The following is an 18,770-nucleotide window of genomic DNA, read 5'->3' as shown; positions in this document are numbered from 1 at the left end:
ACTGTGTTTGTTTCTGTTTATTTGACCAGCCTCTTGTTCCTTTGAACTGGACATCAGAGGGATGTTTCCACCATGGAAACAGAGAGACAGCTAGGGTTTTACTTTGTTCCTCAGAGTATTATGGGAATGATTGCTGGTATCCAGGCACTCGATCCCATCTGGGACGCTGAGGAAGCTTGTTCATTCATGAGTTCAATCAACTCGAGGCCAAAGTTGTCTCTAAGCAGTCTACTGTTTGGGCTGTTAACTACCAGGAGCAGGGACCTGATCTCCTATCTGTCCTGGGATCCATTTTCAGAGGGGCAGTTGTGTTTGGCCTGGGTGGGACATGGGACTGCCAAGTTTCAGAGGGTCTTCAGATAATCCTAATAGGAGCCTGTGAATGCAACTGTCCCTGTCCAAGGTTCATAGACACACCTACACTTGGACTGTAAGGTTCACCCGAAAGACATTAGCCACAACTGCCCAGGCGCCACCCCTGGATGCCGTCATTGAGTTTGAGAAACAGTGATTCATCCCACCCTCAATCTGTAGATGAGGAAAGTACATAGTTGGGTGACCCAGCTGGTAGCAAGGTTGGGACAAGACTTAGAGTCACCTATCCAATGCTTTTATGGCCGTTATCAGGTGTCATATCCTGGGACTGGCCTCCTCAGAAACAGTAGCTGTCTTCTCAGTGACTGACAGCGGTTGCAGAGGACCGAGAGGACATGGGCTACTGCAGTCCTGCTCTGTTCCTGCCCAGGAGACCACCACTCACCCGATATCAGGGTGGGGTGGGGGTTGATGGTCATCCTATGTTCAGATCCAATCCATCCTCCTAGGTTGAAAGAGCCCCAGGTTTTACCCCCTGCAGACTTGCAGGTACACTAGAGGGACTGGTCTATCACCAAGGCCCTCTTTTCTGACCCCAGACAGAACAAGCCAAAGTAAAGCTGGTCTTATGTGGAGAAAAAAAGCCCATTTAGAAATGGAGCATTCCTGGCCTTTTGCAACCAGACACTTCTGTGGGTGCTGTTGAGAACAGGAACCATTCCAATAGAATACACTTACACTCCACAACACTGCAGACCACTTTAGGACATTGCTAAGCCTCAACCTTAGGACCCTCGCCCACTCCTGGGGACCTGAGAGGGAGAGATGAGTAGAAGGCACTGGACCCTAGAAAACCCCGTTTATCTGAAGGATTCCGCTCGCCCCTGTCGGCTCCAGCTTTTCCTAACTTTGTCTTTGGGAAAAGAACTCAAGGCTCCCATGTGGGAATCTCGCCCGAGACAGAACATGACGCTTTGGGTGAACAAAGGAATGCACAGAGGCAAACGTGGCAGGGAACAAGGTCCCACCTCACACTCTGTACCCCACCTGACCCGTGAGCACCCTTGTTATCTTGTCTGCTGTGCCTGGACATCTGAGAGAGCATCCACGTCCCCAGGAAGGAGGCCACACACAGGTTGGTTGGTCAGCAGTGGTTATTACACCATAGGTAAATAATGAAATGTGTGTCCATTGGCAACCACCACAGGGCCAGCAAGACAACCTTCAAGAGTACCTGAACTAAGTCCGTTACATTCTTTACAAGACACACACACACACACACACACACACACACACACACACACACACACACACAACCACAGGATGTAAAGCAATAAATTATTGGCCTCATTCCTGCCTGGGTCCTATGACAAGGCAGTTAAAGGGCAAAGCCTGCCCGGGCTACTTCCTAGGTCTCTCCCTTGGGTTCTCAGCCGGGCAGTGGCCAGCCAGTAAGGAAAGCCAGGGCAGTGCTCGCCCTCCCTGGGCAGGATAAGCTTAAATAAAACAGTTGGCTTCTTATCAGAGAAGTATTTACAGAGAAGGTAAGTGGCTCATCTGGACCTAAGGAAAGTCAGTCATCCTGGGACCTCCCAGGGGAGGGGTGGTGCCAGCACAGGTAACAGATGAGTTCATACGCGTTTCCCAGACCACTCTTCCAGAAGAATGGAGGATCAGCCTTAATGAGCCAAGCCTAGGGGGTGTGGGTGTGGGGGGAGCATGCCAGGTCCTTCCAACCTCCGCATGGCTGTTCTCTCCTTCAGGAGTCAGTCAACCCACAGAGTTCAAGGCCTGGAACTTCTCCCTCAGGTTTCTCACTCTCCCCTGTTTGCTTGTGTCTGCTGAGTCCCTGGGACCGTGTTCTTTGGGCTGGTACTCTGCAGACGCCTGGAAACCTTGGCCCTGTCCTTTCAAAGCCACTGGGGAACTTGATTCCTTCCCACTGTCTTCCTCTGGCCCCACGGTGGAGCTAGGATGGGGCCCCTTCTCCATAATGATCACACGCTGGTTGTTCTCCAGGGTAAGGTCTGCGGTGACATACAGGGCGTCACCTCCATTCAGCTGGCTTTGGGGAGGAGACTCAGGAGGTGGAGGCTGGGAGGCCTCCCCATCTCCCAGGCGCCTGTTGGTGTTCAGGCCGCAGCAGCGGTCCACCTTGCCAGACATGGGAGGTTCTACAATGTTCTCGGGCAGGGAGTGACTCCTGTTGACCAGCAGGCTACGGGGCCAGCTGCTCTCGACCTGAGCAGCCTTGTCGTGGGAGGTATATTTGGAGCAGAGCTCCCGGACATCAGGCCAATTGAAGGTCTCGGTGTCAAAGGGGCTGAGGGGGCTCCGAGAGGAGGACCGAGCCCCAGGTGAGGTGGTTCTTGGGCTGACAGCAGAAGGGCTGAAGGAGAAACGGCGTGGAGAGGTTTCCACAGCAGAGGAAGACTTGGATGTGCCATGCTCCTGAGCCACCAGCTGCTCATAGCTGAGGAGGGATAGCACAGGCTTCCTCCTGGCTGCAGAAAAAAAGAGAGCAAGCTACGTGAACCACTGTGAAGGAAGATTCGAGACGGAAAGGGTGAGATGGAAACCGTCTTCAGCTGTATGTGGGGACTGGGGTATACTGGAAGAGAAATGCCATTTGACCCTCTGCTCTCATCTTTGTATGACATGAGCCCCTGGCCTGTTCTCCAAACTCCCTCTGCTCAACTGGAAGAGCTGGGGAGGAGGGCAGACAGGACAGACTGAGGCTTTGATGATCATGAGAGTAGGCTGGCCCTGCAGTGCCAAGGCTCACTGTATACCATGCGGTGCTTGGAGTCCAGCCCTCGCATGGTCTAACCTCTTTAGAGGTTATTTCCCCCCAGAAGCACTGGGGCTAAATGGTTTTTCTACCCCAAGCTCCCTACCCACATCATACCTTTGCCCCCTGACAGCTCTCCAGCTTCCTCAGGCAGGCCAGAAATGGAAGGGACCTGCTCCTCTCGGTCAGGAGTGACTTTTTCCCACTGTAGATGTGGCCTAGCTGCCTTGATGTTCTTAATTCGGAGGCTGTACTGGCGGGCCAACTGGTAGACCTTGTTTTTGACCCGCTCACTCACATGGCTGTCCATCACATGGGAGAGCTGCACAATCCGGGGGTGCAGTGGGGTAACCAGCTCCCCCTGGACACTGCTGCTCAGCTCTTTTACCAGCTCTTTGAGCTCCCGGGCCAGGTGGGCTGGGCTGGGTTGCTCGGTGGGGGAGGCACTTTCTGGAGAGGCGACAGCAGACTCCTCAGTGATGGCCCCCAGTTCATGCTCCTCCAAGATAAACAGTGGCTCTTGTAGCTCAAAGCCATTGGCCTGGCTCTGGCCAGACCCTGTCCGTGGACTTCTCTCTGAAGACTCCATTCTTTCCCATATCTTTGCAATTTCTGAAGATGGACGGAACTCAGCATCTGTGATAGGAGCTGGGTCCCCTTTGTCTGTCCTGGGACCTGGAAGGTCAAACAAGGTCCATGAGGCTGGACGAGAACTCCCCGGCCTCTTGTACCCAACTGGAGCTGCTGGCTCTGCATCTGGCTTGGGAAGGCTGTTGAATCTGGACACGGAGCTGCGCACCAGTCCTTTAGGGATGTAGGAGAGGCTCTCCCGCCTACGGATGCTGAAGCCGGCATCATGGTGCTCTGCATTTTCATAGTAGTTCTTAATTTTGTCCAGCAGCTGACGGTCTCGGGTAGACAACGCTGATTCTTTTTTCTTACAGGAAGATCTGTCCTGTTCCGTGGGGCAGCCTGAGCCTGCACTTGGAGATTCTGTCCCATTGACAGAAGGGCCATTGTCTGTGACCATGTCTGCACCAATGATCACTTCTGGGGTGGGTGGGTTGCTGAGGGAGTCCCCGATGCTGCTCCATCGGGCTAGGCCCTTATCACTGCCCTCCAGGCTAAGCACACTGCTGCTCCGGCTGATAAGCCGTGGTGTCCCTAGGCCACTGGACTTGCCATCCTCTATTGCCAGGCTGCTCCGCCGAGAGAAGCTACTGGCGAACCTCTCAGCAATGACACTGGCCTGGTCCAGCACAGAGGGTGGCAGGAGGCTCTCGGGCTCCTGGGCGGCCTCCATTTCCTCCTCTTCTTCCTCCTCACTACTCAGGGGCTTAAGGTCTTCAGACCCCTCAGGCTCCACAAAGTCCACCACAGCAGCTGGGTTGTCCACTCCTAGTAGCCCCTTGGGGGCATGAAGCTGTGTCTCCAGGGCTTCTGGAAATTCTGGGTCTGAAGGCATCTCCTCTGTGCTGGGACCTTCCAAGGCAGTAAAGGCCTCCTGCTCGGTCCCAGGCTCAGGATCTGTCTCAACCTGGGACGCAACAGAGAACATATTAGGGGTGGAACCGGGGTTCCTTCCCAAAGCTTGGGGGACAAGATGGCATGGCCTGCTCTCAGACCAGGTAGAGGGTATGCAGCTCAGGACAAAGTCAATCAGAATGCACAGGACTCAAAAGCAGGGCCCCAGGCCCATTCATCCCGTTAGTTACCCTGCAGCTGATGATAGACCCATGTCCTCACACCCAAGAAGAACACTAGGAATGAGGAAGGGTTCTAACATCTCTCAGTGGCAACCTGCTTGGGAACTAAGGTTAGTGTGGAAACATCTAACATAGCCAGACACTAATCCAGTTTCCCAGGGGTCCCATATATATATATACATAGCCACTGCCTGATGTCAAGGCAACTCAGGGTTCTGTGATTCAAACCCAGGGCTGAGCAGTTATGAAACCATATCCCAACTTCCCCAAGGGAGCAAAGATTCCATGAGGTCAGGGCCAGAGGGCAATTCAACTCCAATCACCGATAGAGGCGCGCTCAATACCCAGATTCCACAGGACTGGGGATACAGAGAACTGACGCCCAAGCTATTCACTGATCACCACATACCCACCCCCCGCACTTACAAAATTTATAAAGCACACACATGCACACATTCTCTGTCTTGCTGTCTGTCTGTCTGTCTCTACCTGTCTCTGTCTCCTGTCAGCCAACCTGCCTCAGCACCTGTGGGCCCAGCATCACTGCATATGCTCAACAGATGGGCAAGGAAAAAAGGCAACAGGAGAACCCCCCACTGACCACGTGGTCATCTGAGCCTTAGTAAACTGGCCCACACAAGTATCCTCCCAAAGCAGTCTCCTGGGAGAAGACCCGTGCAGACGCCAACTTCGGAAGCATCAGACTTGACTCCATAACCTGGGCTGCACCTATGGTCTAGACCAGTGCTGCCCACCACAGCAACCACCAGCCATTCCGACTGAGTTTCTGACATGATGCTAGTCCAAATCAAAATCTGTGAGGAATGTAAGATACATCCAGATCTTTGAAGGCTTTGTACAAAACAAAATATCAATAATCTTACTTTAGCTCTGGTAGGCTATGTATAATAAGGTATTAAAATGAATTTCACTTTTTTCCTCTTTTCTTTTGAGACAGGTTCTCTTAGAACCCACCCTGGCTTCAAACTTGCTATGTGTCTGAAGTTGGCCTTAAAATATCAAATTCTCTCGCCTCCTCTTCCTGGGTACTAAGATTACAAGCATGTGCCGCCATGCCCGGCTTCTTTGTATTTCTTAATATGGTTATTAGAAAATTGAGTGGGCTAGTGGCACAATGGATAACACGGGAGTAGACTCTAGAAAGTCACATACTATCACACACCATCATCATTCCTGACAGTACAACTCCCAGGGTCTGAATCATTAATGAGATTCCAGAAAATTCAGCTTGGAACCTGCCGTCCACTGTGATAACATGAACAAGCAGGGATTTTAGGAAGTGACTTCCCCACAGGGCCTCCATACTTATGCCTCATAAAAGAGGCTAAAGGAAGCCTCCTTGCTGTGAGGAGAAACAATGTGACTGAAGCAGAGAGGGAACCCTGATCAGACAGCGAACCAGCTGGAGGTGCCTTCATCTTGGACTTGGCGGTCTCACTGCTCTGAACGACCCATTCCTGTGTTTATAAACACTTGATGGAAGATACGCTGTTATAGCAGCTTAAGTAGACAGCTACATTTTTATCTAGTGTCATCTTGGTCCTCAGCCCTGTCCTAGCTGAGACTCAGCCTGGGGTCGAGCTCCTGACCTTGCTCTTCTAACTCTGAGACAGTAAAGGAGTTAGGTGCCCTCAGACACTGCTCGCTCTGCAGCCTCTCCATGCCTCTTTCCTTTTGAAGCGGTTGTGGGGAACAGGAGAAAATTGCAAAAGCTACCCCCCAGTGGATACACACATTCTAGCCCTTTGCCCAGGTGGCCCCAGGTATTACTTAGGCAGCTAAGATGTGGTACAGGACATGCCTTAGGGCCTACACAGGCAGCTTGTCTGAGGAGGCCCAGTGAAGGTCACCTTTTTTTAGTTCATAGAAGCAGGTAGACTATTTGCCAAACCACACACCTCTAGGCTGTCCAGGCCTCTGGAAGGAGCAAGGGCCAGGAAGTGGGAGTCCCTGTTCCATGTACCCAGTGAGACAGCCTGTGCCCCAAAGACCTGCCTGTAGATCTCAAGCTCTGGACTCCAGCTACCTTGTACCGTCTCCCTCTCACTTGCTGACTGCTCACCTCTGGCAGGGAAGAAACAGACTCAAAGCTCATGCGCTTCTCCGCACTGGTTGGCGACCGGCTACTGGGCCTTCTGCAGCCTTTAGAGCCTTCAGACTCCCTGTGTCTCTTCCCCTGCAGCAAACAGAAGTCAGCTTACGACTGAGAACAGGTCCCCTCCACTTTCCAATCCAACATGGACAGTGTCTCCTGTATCCCAAGGAGGTCCAGGCAGCACCTCCAGCTCCGAGCCAGTTCTGTGCCCAAGCCCTTCCAAATAACCTGAACTGCCAGGCCTGGGCCCACAGAAATCTTTGCAGAGTGTGCAGTTTTAGAAAAGCCCAACCCACCGTCCCTTACGTACAGGCACAGTCAGTTGACCTTCACACTTAATGGATGCTGGCTTTCCCCTCCCTCCCCGACCCCGTTAGTCCCAGTCAGGGGGTAGTGTACCAGTGGGTACCCAGTTCTAGAACAGTGCATGCCAGGGGCTCACCGGGGCGTGACAGTGAGTGAGTTAAGTATTGACGGCAGGAAGGAGGGGATGGTGTAGGGGGGAGAGTGGGAAGGACACGGGAAGGACGAGCACATGCCAGGTACCATGCAAGGGAGAAGGGAGATCAAAGAGACACCTCACCATAGCACCCCGGGAGAAAAGTAAAGCGTTGGCCCGATAGTGCCAGCAGTGCAGGGCGGCCAGCAGGGAGCTGGCAAAGTCAGCTACCTGCTCCGCCACTGCTAGACTCTCTTCCTCCTCCTCCTCCGAGCCCGGGAGCTCTGGCCCAGGCACCTTCTCGCTGCCATCATGCCCTGCAAGGCCCTCCAGGGAGCCCGGGAAGCTCTGCTGCCGCTGTTCTTCCTCCTCCACCAGCTCCTCCTCTTCCTCAAGCTCTTCCCTGGCAGCCCTCTCAGCCTCTGGCTGCTGCTTCTGTGCATGGGCTGGCTGCCCAAAGTCCAAGAGGGCTCCAGCACTGCCTGCATGCTGTTCAGAGCAGAAGAGCCCCCCCTTGTCACCTGCCTTGTGGGCAACCCCTCCAGTAGGCGGCTAGAAATGGCTTTGTAGAAAAATCTACTCCTAAATGCCCAATCCTGGCTTTCTTTGAAGTGAGGTGTTTTATGGTGGCAAGGCTGAGATCTGGTCCACCCCCCCCCCCAAAAGCCTATATACTCCAAGAGGGAAAAATGAGAAGACGCAGGCCAAGCAGGGCACCACGGGGTGCTGCTGTAAGGAAGAGGGTACGAAAGGGTCCCCAGGGGAGAAGTCTGGACAGTGCCACCCACAATCCCTCCTTCCAGTACCTGGAGCCCCTGACTCACCTTCATTCCCGCTGCTCTGGCTGCTGATACCACCGCAGGGTCCAAGCACACGCGGTAAGAGGGGCAGGGAAGAAGAAGAGAAAGAAAGAGCCTTTTTAGAGAGACCAGAGCCCCTGGGGAAGCCTCATGTGGGCTCCTACACTGCCGGACCCCTCACCTAGTCCTGGCTTTCAAAGGAATGATTGGCAGCTCAGGAGCCCAGCACAGAGCCAATGTGAGCTGCTAGGCTCCTATCACAATGGAAGAAAGGGCACAGTGTACGGGACTGGGGGGTGGGGTGGGGTGGGAGGAAACACATGGGGCTCTACAGACAGCAGGGGTGAAGAACTGAAGTCAAATTCCCTCTAGCTTGTTCTCCACAGTCCCTAACCAGGTTCCTAGCTGCTTTCGCCCTCCCACCCCACCGAGGAAGCCCGGGGAGACCTGCCTGCTCTTCCCCCACACTCACCTTTCTCACTCAGTTGCCTGAGCAGGTGTCTGGTGGGCTCTGAAGAACACAGACAGGTAGTTAGCACAGGCCAAGAAACAGCTGCTCCTAATCTGGGTCCCAAGCTCAATGCATCACCGACCCATCACCAGCTCAAAGTCCACTCTAGCTGCCCCTGCCCCGCCAGCCCAGCCTCAAGAAAGCCTTCTTCAGTGTTACCGAGGCCCCCTGGTGGGGCCTGAGCCACCTCTGCCTCTCTGCAGCACAGGGTGAACTGCTCAGTCCTTGTATTAGCATGCCAGCCAAGGCCTTAGTTAAGGAGCCATCTGGAAAAGATGGACCCCATGCTACCCACTTCAGACCGACTAGCCACTAGCCACGCTTCTACCTCAAGCACTTCTACCTCTGTGACAGGCAGCGGCAGCAGCACAATAGCTATGTCCCACACCAAGCCCTCTTAGCATGCAGGCCGGGAAGCAGAGGTCGCACCCGACTTTCTACGGCCCTTAAGGCCTGGCATCTCGAATCCTTGCTGCCTGCTGGGGAGTGTTGCCCTGCTGAACAGGGTATGACCAGGCTCTGAGGACACAAAACACAGCTATTAGGCTAATGGTGCCACCACTTTCTGGAGACAGATGTGAGACAGGAGGGGAAGGATAAGAGAATCCTGTTTCTACAGAGACCTCAGCCCACCTCTACCCTGCCTGATGAAATGTGACGGCTTATGGATGTCCCTGATTTTCTGTAATTCTAGAGTCACAGCAAAGTCTACAGAGATCTTTTAGCTGCTCCTCAAGGGGTCACACTGAGACCAGCACAGTGGCACATTCCCTAGCTATATCCACATAAGTAAACTCCTAATTGCTTTTTGAAAAGACATTATCTCACATAGCTGGCCTGAAATTTGATAGCCAAGCATATCCTTGAACCTCTGACCCTTGTGTCTCCGCCTCCTAAGTGCTCGGATTCCTAGAGTATACATACCACCATACCTGCTTTACACGGAGCTAGGGGTGAATCCAGGGATTCATACATGCTAGATGACCACTCTCCCTACTGACTACAGCCTCTGGCTCCTAATTGCATGCACTTTTGTTGTTTTGTGCTCACACATGTTTGGACATGTATTTGTATATGTGTGAAGGACCACGGATCAATATCAGATGTCTTCCTCAGGAGTGCCATACCTTATTTCTTGAGGCAGGGTCTCTCAAGGAACCTAGAGCTCACCAATCAGCAAGACTGACTATTCAGAAAGCCCCGTGGATCCTTCTGCCTCCATCTCCCCAACACTGGAATCAGAGGCACGCACAGCTGTGTCTGACTTTTAATGTGCAGACCGGAGAATCCACTTGAGGTCCTTGTTGAGGTTTGGTCTTTTGATACATGTTGTAATGCTAAATACTGGCCCCCAAGGCCTGGTTGCCCCCAGGGATGAGAGAATCTGCAGGTAAACCCAAGTGATTCTATGTAACCTTGCCCCAAGTTATCTCTGATTGGTGATAAGATTGCATACAGCCTATAGCTGGGCAGGAGATAGTCAGGGGTTTTTTGGTTGCCAGGCTTGGGGTCAGAGGACCATGAGGAGGAGAGAGAGAAGGTGGGAGAGGAGAGATGCCATGGGGCAGGTGAGTCATGAAAACATGGCCATGAGGGCTAGCCTATTAAGAGTTAAGAGCAGCCCAGATGGACAAGTCATAACTCGGAATTATTGATACCGGTGGTAGGTAGATATCTGCCCAGCTTTAGTGCTGATTAAAGCTTTTTATAAATATAAAGGTTATGTATCTTTTATCTTGGAACTGAATAATCTAAGGTGGAGTAGAAACCCCAATTTGAGAGTAAACAGAACCATAACAGGTTGGGGTTTTTTTTTTCATTTATTTTATGTAAATGAGTGCTCTATCTGTGTGGACACCTGCATGCCAGAAGGCAGCACCTGATCCTAGTATAGATGGTTGTGAGCCACCATGTGGGCGGCTGGGAATTAACTCAGGACCTCTAGAAGATCAGACATCTCTTCAGCCCCTCAGGACCACATTCTTATGTGGCAAGCACCAACTACCCTCTCTTGATTGCTTAATGAGGAAGAGGGCTCATCAGGATAGGCACTAGCTGCCAAACCAGACGGCCTGAGTTTGGTCCCCAGAACACACATGGTGGAAGGCCATAGCATTTGAATACACACATTACCCAGAGAGAGAAATACATGTGGCATTAAATTAAAATGAAAGGTTTTAAAATGTAACAAGGTGGGAAATAGAAATGTTCTATTCTTTCCATTGAAACCTTTTAAGACTATTTAAGAGTTTAAAAGCTATGATCCTAACTTATACCACGGTGGCTTTGTCTGCCTGATACAGCTGTGGTGGTGGTGGTGGTGGAGGAGGAGGAGGAGAAAGAGGAAGAGGAAGAAGAGGAGGAAGGAGAGGAGGAAGGAGAGGAGGAGGAGGCAGAGGCATAAGACCCTGAGCCTGGGAACCTAAGCTGTACCATGTGGTCTCAGTCCTTCCTCTCTGCAACTCCAAGGACTGCTTTTACACATAATTCCTCCAAATCCATCAGCTGATCTCCACCACTCAAGAGAAAGAAGAGCCACTCTAGGGAACATGCTAGGAGCAAGAGGATGGACACTCCCCAGTATTATGGAAGAAATGTCATGATGAACATGAATCTCAAATACAGGCCATCGCCACGGCCACCCACAGTGCTGCCACCATCGCATCTGGTAGCTCACACACCATCAATAGCATTGCAGCACCAACTCCAGAAAAGGAAAAGGTGGTCTTCTAGAAGGCTCCCAAGGATGAAGCATGTCTCAGAAAAATTAACAAGTCTTTAAAAAGCCAAGCTTGCCTAGCAAGTGCAAGGACCTGGGTTCGGTCCTCAGCTCCGAAAAAATATAAAAAATAAAAATAAAAAAAGCCAACTCTCTAAGTAGTCACAGGCTAAAATCTCAGCCACATGGAAATTTCATTTCCCAACCATCCTGAACAGCTACAGTCTTGAGGTAGAAAGACAACGGTTTTACTGAGCTATAGTTCACACACTATATACACCACCTGTGTAAAGTACACACTTCAATGGCTTTAAATACATTAGCAGAGCTGTTCCTCAGAGCTGCTGCTAGTGGGGTGTGAGGGGTGTGTGTGTGTGTGTGTGTGTATCAAGGGGTACTTTTCTAGTTTGGGGGACTTTTCTGGTTTTTTTTTGTTGTTGTTGTTTTGTTTTGGTTTTTAGAGACAGGTTTTCTTTGTATAGTCCTGGCTGGTCATAGAACCCTGAAGACCAGACTGACCTCAAACTCTGAGATCCACCTGCCTTTGCCTCCTAAGTACTGGGATTAAAGGCATGTAACACCACCACCTGGCTGGGAGGCACTATTTGTCTTCTGTGATACTGAAGACTTGAACCTAGGGCCTTGGCACACTAGCCAAGTGCTCTGCCGCTGAGCTCTTATCCCTACCTCTTAGAGCTAAAGTTCTGATGTTGATGTCGTAATAGACAATGGTATTAATACCACAGCTATCCTAATTGCCAATAACTGTCAACCTGTCACAGCCTAGAACCACCTGAAAGTCTCAAGTGAGTAACCGTCTTTTATCAGGTTGGTCTGTGGGCAGGACTGTAAGGGATTGTCTTGATTGCTAATTAATGTAGGAGGACACAGCCCACTGTGGGAGGCACCATTCCCTAGACTGTATAAAGAAGCTATCTGAGCATGAGCCATAGAGAGTCAGCTAGCAAGCATCCTCCTCCACGGCTCCTGCTGTACTTCTCAGCTGTGGAGTGAGTTCCTTGGTCACGGGTAATATGTGGAATAGCGAGTGGGGCTGCCTTAAGTTCCTGTCTTGACTTCCCTCAATGGGGTGTGAGCTGAATGAATCCTTCCCTCTCCTAAGGTGCTTTCGGGGAGAGTATTTTATCATGGTACCAGAAAAGAAACTGGAACAATTACCACTGCTAGACTCTTCTAGTACTAAGCTACGGCAAGCTAAGAGAGACCATTAGAGGGAAAGGGAGAGAATTACAGAAGGGAAGAGAAATACAGAAGCCTGCGACCAATAAAGCAGCACCCCGGTTTGAGGCTTTTAATCATAAAATTTAAATAGCCAAATTAAGCTATCCTAGAAAGGAGTCACCTGGAATAATACCAAATATTGCAATCGTGAAAACTCCCCCAGAGACCACCTGGCTCCAGAAAGACCAAAGTTAAGATATCAATCCCAAGTATTCAAGGACCCTGAAGGTGGTGGCCAAACATGACCCAAACACCCGTGAATCCAACCAAAACAATATTCTCAATCTAAAAGCATCTGTTCCAAGCTACTGTCGCATGGAACTCGTTTCCAGCCTCACCACAGCTTAATCCAGATCTGCATCTGGGGCTCAGGCTTATTGTTAGAGAGAAATAGAGCAAAAAAAAAGGTAAAATTGATCACAGAAACACCCCATCCCACCCCATCGCGGCCGAGCTAAGACTTAAAGAGCAAGGTTTCTCTCTCTCTCAACAGACGCTTCATTCTAATAACTCCACGAGCACATTAGCAAATCCCGTCATGGAAGAAAACCCAGGAAAGGAAAATAGCATGACCCAAAATAAATATTTCCTGTCTGGATTTGGTGCCACTTGGTCTAAGTGTTTTTCCGCCCACCCAGCCTCTGCTGTCACTCGAGACCTGAACGGAGAAACTATCCCATGATCTCCAAGTGCTACTCTGGCTGAGCAGCAGCAACACAAGGAGGTTTAGATGGCTAAGAAGAGACGCCAAATCCTGAATAATAAACATCCCCAGGCCCTTGAGCAGGTGGACAGCCCTGGTGAGCAGAAGGCACAGGAGGTGGCTGGTGGAGGGAAACCTGGGCATAAGGAGAAAACGGTCCACAGACATCCACCAACCCACCCTGCTGTCCTCCCCAGCCTTTTGAAGAGACCAGCGCCCCACTATGTCGCTGCAGATGATCCCAGCCTGGGCCAGGATCCTAGAAACAAGGTTCTTGTCCACACAGCCCTTCCCTCACCAGACTGCCGACGTCCTTGGCGCACGTGGGTAGACACCTCATCCTGGGAGGACCAGGCCTTTTTCATCCGCTCCGGGCTGCAGCGATACCGACTGGGATCTGTAGCCAGGAGAGAAATAATTAGGTCTCTGGTTCCCCAATGGCCTAACTAGAAGCTGCCCATACCGGATGGCATATTCTTCACCCACACCAACTCCTGATGGTGCTAGATGCCTCTTTGGAGGTCCCCCATCTTCCATCTTCTTACAACTGGTTGCTTCAAGCACTGAGACGCCCATTCATTCAGTTGGACCATGTCACTAATTATACAACTGATCCCAGCCCTTGGCAGCAAGAGCCCCCATCTTTCTTGCTCCTAGGCAAACATATTAGATAGGATTTGCCCATGATATGGCCTGACTTAACCATGTACGCAATTAGGGATGAAACAGGCAGAAAAGAGTAACTTACAATAGGAGTCCATTTCCAAGATGGCTTCCTTGGCCTAGAAGGAAAAGAAACCCATATAGTAATTAATTACCTGACTGCGCCTTGCCTGCCCAGAGGACACCCACAGTTTCATGCCATGGCTTGTATATCTGCGGTGTACAACACCCAATGTGCACTGGAGCCAGGAAGAAAGGCTCCAGCAGATTCTCGGGAGCTGGGTCATGCTTTCCCTGAAGCCCATCTGAGTGTGCCCTAGGAGCCAACCTTCTGGGGTATGGTGGCATGGTGGTTCTCCAAGATGAGCCTCTTGATGTGGTGAGTCCAGCTCCGTTTCTCCTCCACGGTCTTGGCCTAGGAGGGCCCAAGGGGAAAGAACTGGGTTTATTATTTCAGGTCAGAACTGTCCAGCACACAGTACTTCTACCAAGGGACAGAAAGAGTAGGAGGGCTAGGATTTCTGTCTATACTTCGGAGAGGTGCCCCTGATAATCTCACTTTACAGATGGAGACATTAGGGCATGGGGCAGCCAGGGAACACCCTCACCTAAGCCACTCCTCACCTGGATACTGTATTGTTGTTTGCTGTGCTTATAGTGGGTGACGGTGAAGCACAGAGAGTCTCTGGTGCTTTCGATCAGCATCAGTGAGGAGCACTGTGGGGAGGAGGGGGCAGAGAACAAGATAATTAAGCAGGAGAGAGGGGGACCCCAACCCTGAGACAAGTCTCAGAAGATGGCAGCAGAGCCCATTGAAGCCAGAAGGAAGCTGGAGCCAGGGTCCATAGTGAAGGAGAGAAGGCAGCAAGAGAGAGACAGCATAGTTACCGGAATGTGGCCCTTGTAGACAAAGTGGTCGCCTCGCTTCTTGGTAATGAGCAGTATCTTGTCAAAGAGGAAGAAAGTTCTGTCATTGCGCACGCGGTGCACACGAAAGGTGGCTTCCAGGACCAGCTCCCCGTAAGTGGTCAGGTCCGGTCCCTTCCAGTTAATGAGCAGTGACTGGATCTCCTGCAGTAAAGACCCCGTGGACACCCGGAGTCAGGCCTCACTGTTCCCAGGAAGCTCACACAGATGCCACCCCAAAGGCTTCCTCGGATACCACGCCCCGACTCAGCCAAGCACAGCGCAATCAATACTCCTGCTTTCAAGCCCCATCTCCTCCCAGCCCAGAGCACCTGTAGCCGAACTGCATGCTCATGCCTCCTCTTCATGTCGTTGATGTACCAGGCCACGCACGTCATGGTGTCGATGGCATCCTCCACCACCTCGAAGCCATCCTCTTCCTCATCAAAATGTTTGGCAATTTCCTAGACAATGACAGCTGTCTGAGCGAGACCGACTCCGAGGCTCTGCCCCGCACCCCGGCACATGCCTGCTACCTGGGGGGAAGGCCTGAGCTACCTGGAGCAGCAGGTGGTACTTCAGGACACGCTGGACCGGCTTCAGCAGGTAGGAGCCCAGAGGCAGGGAGTGCTGCAGCAGTTCCTGCCGATCTCGGAAGAACTTGGCTTGCTGCTTGTCTTGCATGCACTCTGTGAGGGCTGCCACTGAGCTGGGAGGGGTGGGAATGGGTGTTACCATCTGGGGAAGGTCTGGTGGGGGGAGGGGTGGGGGCAGGAACCCCATACTCATCAAATGGCCCAGCTGTCCCTCTCTACCCAAAATTACTCACTTGGGGTAGTTGTTGCAATACTGAGTGTATATATCAAACTCTTGGCTCTAAGGAAAGACCAAAAAAAAGAAAGAAAAAAAGGGAAAGGATTACAGGGAGATTCTCAGAGGACTAGACATGGGGGCGGGGAGGTGGGGTTAGGGTAGTACTGGTTCCCAACTCCTGGGAATAGTCTTCTCATCCCTGAGAGCCTGCAGAGCCATCTTGGCATCCCACCCACCTACCAGCCTTAGACAGAGATGCTCAGTGCTTAAGTGTCCTCTTATATTGGGGCTCTCCAATTCCAGAAGCACAGGACAAGGAGAGGGGACCCAGTCACTCTTACCCTTTCCACGAAGCAGCTGGCCACTGCCACAGGGTCACTATTGCAGCTGTCCAGGTCTCTGAGAAGCTGGCTGTGGGAGGGGACAAAGACCATGAGACCCCCTCCTCTGTAGCTACATACCCGCTGCCCACCTCCTCAGACACAGAACACAGCTATCCTTGATGTCATGCTGTGAGTCACGGCTTCTGCCCTGAGTAAACCCTGCCCCCGGGAATACCACAGAAAATATTCAGAACACCACACACACCCGGAGACCCACATGCTCAGCAAGCAACAGAGGAAGAGGGCCACACCAGTACCCACCTTAGGAGAGGACACAGCTCCTCTGTAGGCAGGAGTCAAACACACAAAAGAAGAGATTAAAGGAGAGAAGAAAAAAAAAAAGAGAGAGAGGAAACTAGCAAAGACCGCGCCCAGATAGGAGAGTGCAGGGGGAAGAGAGACAGGAGGAGACTCAGCACTCTGAGCTTGGGTGGGGGCGCTTGAGATACACTGGAGACAGCAAGCCTCTCCCGTCCATTCGTTTCCCTCTTTCCTGCTCTGTGCCTTCCTAGGTCTTGTGTGTGTAGCCCACCCTCTTAACTACACACTGCCCAGACTCCTCCAGCTGCAAAGAACCGGAAGGAGAGTCTTGCCCAGTCAACTGCTGCTCTCTAAACTGTTTTTCTTGACAGTACCCTTGTCTGAGAGTCTATGGTCTCAGAACAGCAGACTGAATCTTCAGGGGCTTATCAAGCCATTTTTGCCTGGCCTGTGTGATATCCTAATACGGTGGTTCTCAACCTTCCTAACGCTGCAACCCTTTAAATACACTGTCTCATGTTGTGGTGACCCCCAACCCCAACTCTAAAATTTTTAAAGTTTTCTTCTTCTTAATATTTCTTTATTTTATGTATATGAGTACACTGTAGCTGTCTTCAGACACACCAGAAGAGGGCATGGGATCCCATGACAGATGGTTGTGAGCCACCATGTGGTTGCTGGGAATTGAACTCAGGACCTGTGGAAGAGCAGTCAGTGCTCTTAACCTCTGAGCCATCTCTCCAGCTCTCTAAAATTTTTTCACTGCTACTTCATAACTGCAGTTCTGCTGGTGTTATGAACTGTAATGTGAATATATTTGGAGGCAAAGGTTCACGAAAGGGGTCACCACCCACAAGCTGAGAACCCACTGTAACAGGCCAGACCTTCAGAGAGTCTTTGGTTCCCTTGGAATCCGTGGGAAGGAAGAGAAATAAACTGTAAGATGTGCAAGATGATATAGAAAAAAAAAAAAGAGGCACCCACAGGAAGCACACAAGTACACAAGGCCTAACACCGTTCCTGCAAGCATGTGACCAAGAAAGGCCAGCTGGCGCCCTCTCCCAGCCTAGCACCAAGATCTTGTGCAAGGGTAGACTTCAACTCCCCATCGCCACAGTCAGGCCTATGTGTTATAGCCCGTGTATCCAGACGTCGAGGGGTTCTCCCCAGGCCCCCAGACAACACAGGCCGAGCACATACCTGTTCAGTGCATATATGCTCTCTATGTTCCCAAAGAGGGCGCTGACTTGCTCTGGCTTCAGGAGTCCTGGAGTGTCAATGATCTTCAAGAGGTAGTCCTGCATGGAGAGAAGTGTGAACACCCTGCACCCCTTGGCTTGATCACCTAACCCCCCAAATCACACCTCACTCTGCGATGACGCAATCCCCGCGGGCAGCGCCACTGTCCCGAGTGACAGGTATTGACTCAGAAACATACATCCACTTGGCAACTTGGAATGTAACCTTATTTGGAGACAGGGTCTTTGTCATTAAACTGCTCAAGTTGACATCATTTAATATTTAAGGAGGCTCTAAGTCTAATTGCTGGTGTCCTTCACAGAGATAAGGGCACAGCCAGAAAGCAGGTAATGGGAGGAAGCCAGGTCAACGCAGCCACAGGACACTTGAGAAAATTAATCATGACTGTCTGTAATCCCAGTACTTGGGAGGCAGAGCCATGAGAGCTGCCTTGAGTTAAGGGCCCTCCAGAGCTACACAGCAAAATCCTATCTTAAAGGAGGGGGGGGGGGCGGGGGGGGGCGGGGGGGGGCTGGCGAGATGGCTCAGCAGAAAAGCACTGATTACTCTTCAGAAGGTCCTGAGTTCAAATCCCAGCAACTACATGGTGGCTCACAACCACCCGTAATGAGATCCGATGCCCTCTTCTGATGCATCTGAAGACAGCTACAGTGTACTTACATATAATAAATGAATAATTCTTTAAAAAAATAAATAAATAAAATCAAGCCAAGAGGCTGGTGAGATGTCTCATCAGGTAAAGATGCTTGCCTAGTGGCCTGATTGGATCCTCAGAACCACTTAAAGATGGAACATCTTCACTTCATACACATGCTCAAACATACACACATGCATATGTGTTCACGTAAACGTGTTCTCTCTTTTTTGTTGTTTTTTGAGATGGAGTTTTTCTCCATTTGCAGACCAGGCTGACCTTAAATTCACAGAGATCTGCCTGCCTCTGCCTCCAGAATGCGGGGATCAGCGTGCGTGCTCCCACCACACCCAGATCTCATTTTAGATTTATTTATTCATGTATTTTACATATATGAGTGCTTTGTTTTCAGACACACCAGAAGAGGGCGCCAGATCCCATTATGGATGGTTGTGAGCCACCACGTGGCTGCTGGGAATTGAACCCAGGACCTCTGGAAGAGCAGCCA

General features: G+C 51.2%; 1 protein-coding gene across 13 annotated transcripts in view; it reads right to left on the bottom strand.

Annotated features, from left to right (window-relative positions):
- Nucleotides 1-1,451: 1,451 nt before the first annotated feature.
- The window catches only part of Plekhg3 (pleckstrin homology and RhoGEF domain containing G3), a 44,676-nt gene continuing 27,357 nt past the window's right edge, over nt 1,452-18,770 (bottom strand). For 3 of the 13 annotated variants that reach the window (XM_085830480.1, XM_085830478.1, XM_085830481.1), the window contains exons 3-19: nt 17,569-17,666; nt 16,066-16,135; nt 15,741-15,787; nt 15,470-15,620; nt 15,244-15,375; nt 14,894-15,076; nt 14,630-14,722; nt 14,334-14,420; nt 14,091-14,124; nt 13,641-13,739; nt 9,108-9,197; nt 8,640-8,678; nt 8,192-8,214; nt 7,512-7,856; nt 6,896-7,009; nt 3,224-4,643; nt 1,452-2,819 (exon numbers count right to left, since the gene is read on the bottom strand). In XM_085830480.1, the coding sequence (XP_085686606.1) occupies nt 2,086-2,819; nt 3,224-4,643; nt 6,896-7,009; nt 7,512-7,856; nt 8,192-8,214; nt 8,640-8,678; nt 9,108-9,197; nt 13,641-13,739; nt 14,091-14,124; nt 14,334-14,420; nt 14,630-14,722; nt 14,894-15,076; nt 15,244-15,375; nt 15,470-15,620; nt 15,741-15,787; nt 16,066-16,135; nt 17,569-17,666 (3,759 nt within the window). In that variant the 3' untranslated portion in view covers nt 1,452-2,085. The remainder of the gene's footprint in view (nt 2,820-3,223; nt 4,644-6,895; nt 7,010-7,511; nt 7,857-8,191; nt 8,215-8,639; nt 8,679-9,107; nt 9,198-13,640; nt 13,740-14,090; nt 14,125-14,333; nt 14,421-14,629; nt 14,723-14,893; nt 15,077-15,243; nt 15,376-15,469; nt 15,621-15,740; nt 15,788-16,065; nt 16,136-17,568; nt 17,667-18,770) is intronic. The other 10 variants (XM_085830479.1, XM_085830482.1, XM_085830483.1 and 7 more) reach the window with 10 other exon arrangements.

The sequence above is a fragment of the Mus caroli genome, unplaced genomic scaffold (genome assembly GCF_978045245.1).
Source record: "Mus caroli unplaced genomic scaffold, Mus_caroli_1 scaffold_14, whole genome shotgun sequence".
Lineage (NCBI taxonomy): Eukaryota > Metazoa > Chordata > Mammalia > Rodentia > Muridae > Mus > Mus caroli.
The sequence above is the reverse complement of the archived record's forward strand: the minus strand, read 5'-3'. Positions and strand labels throughout refer to the sequence as shown.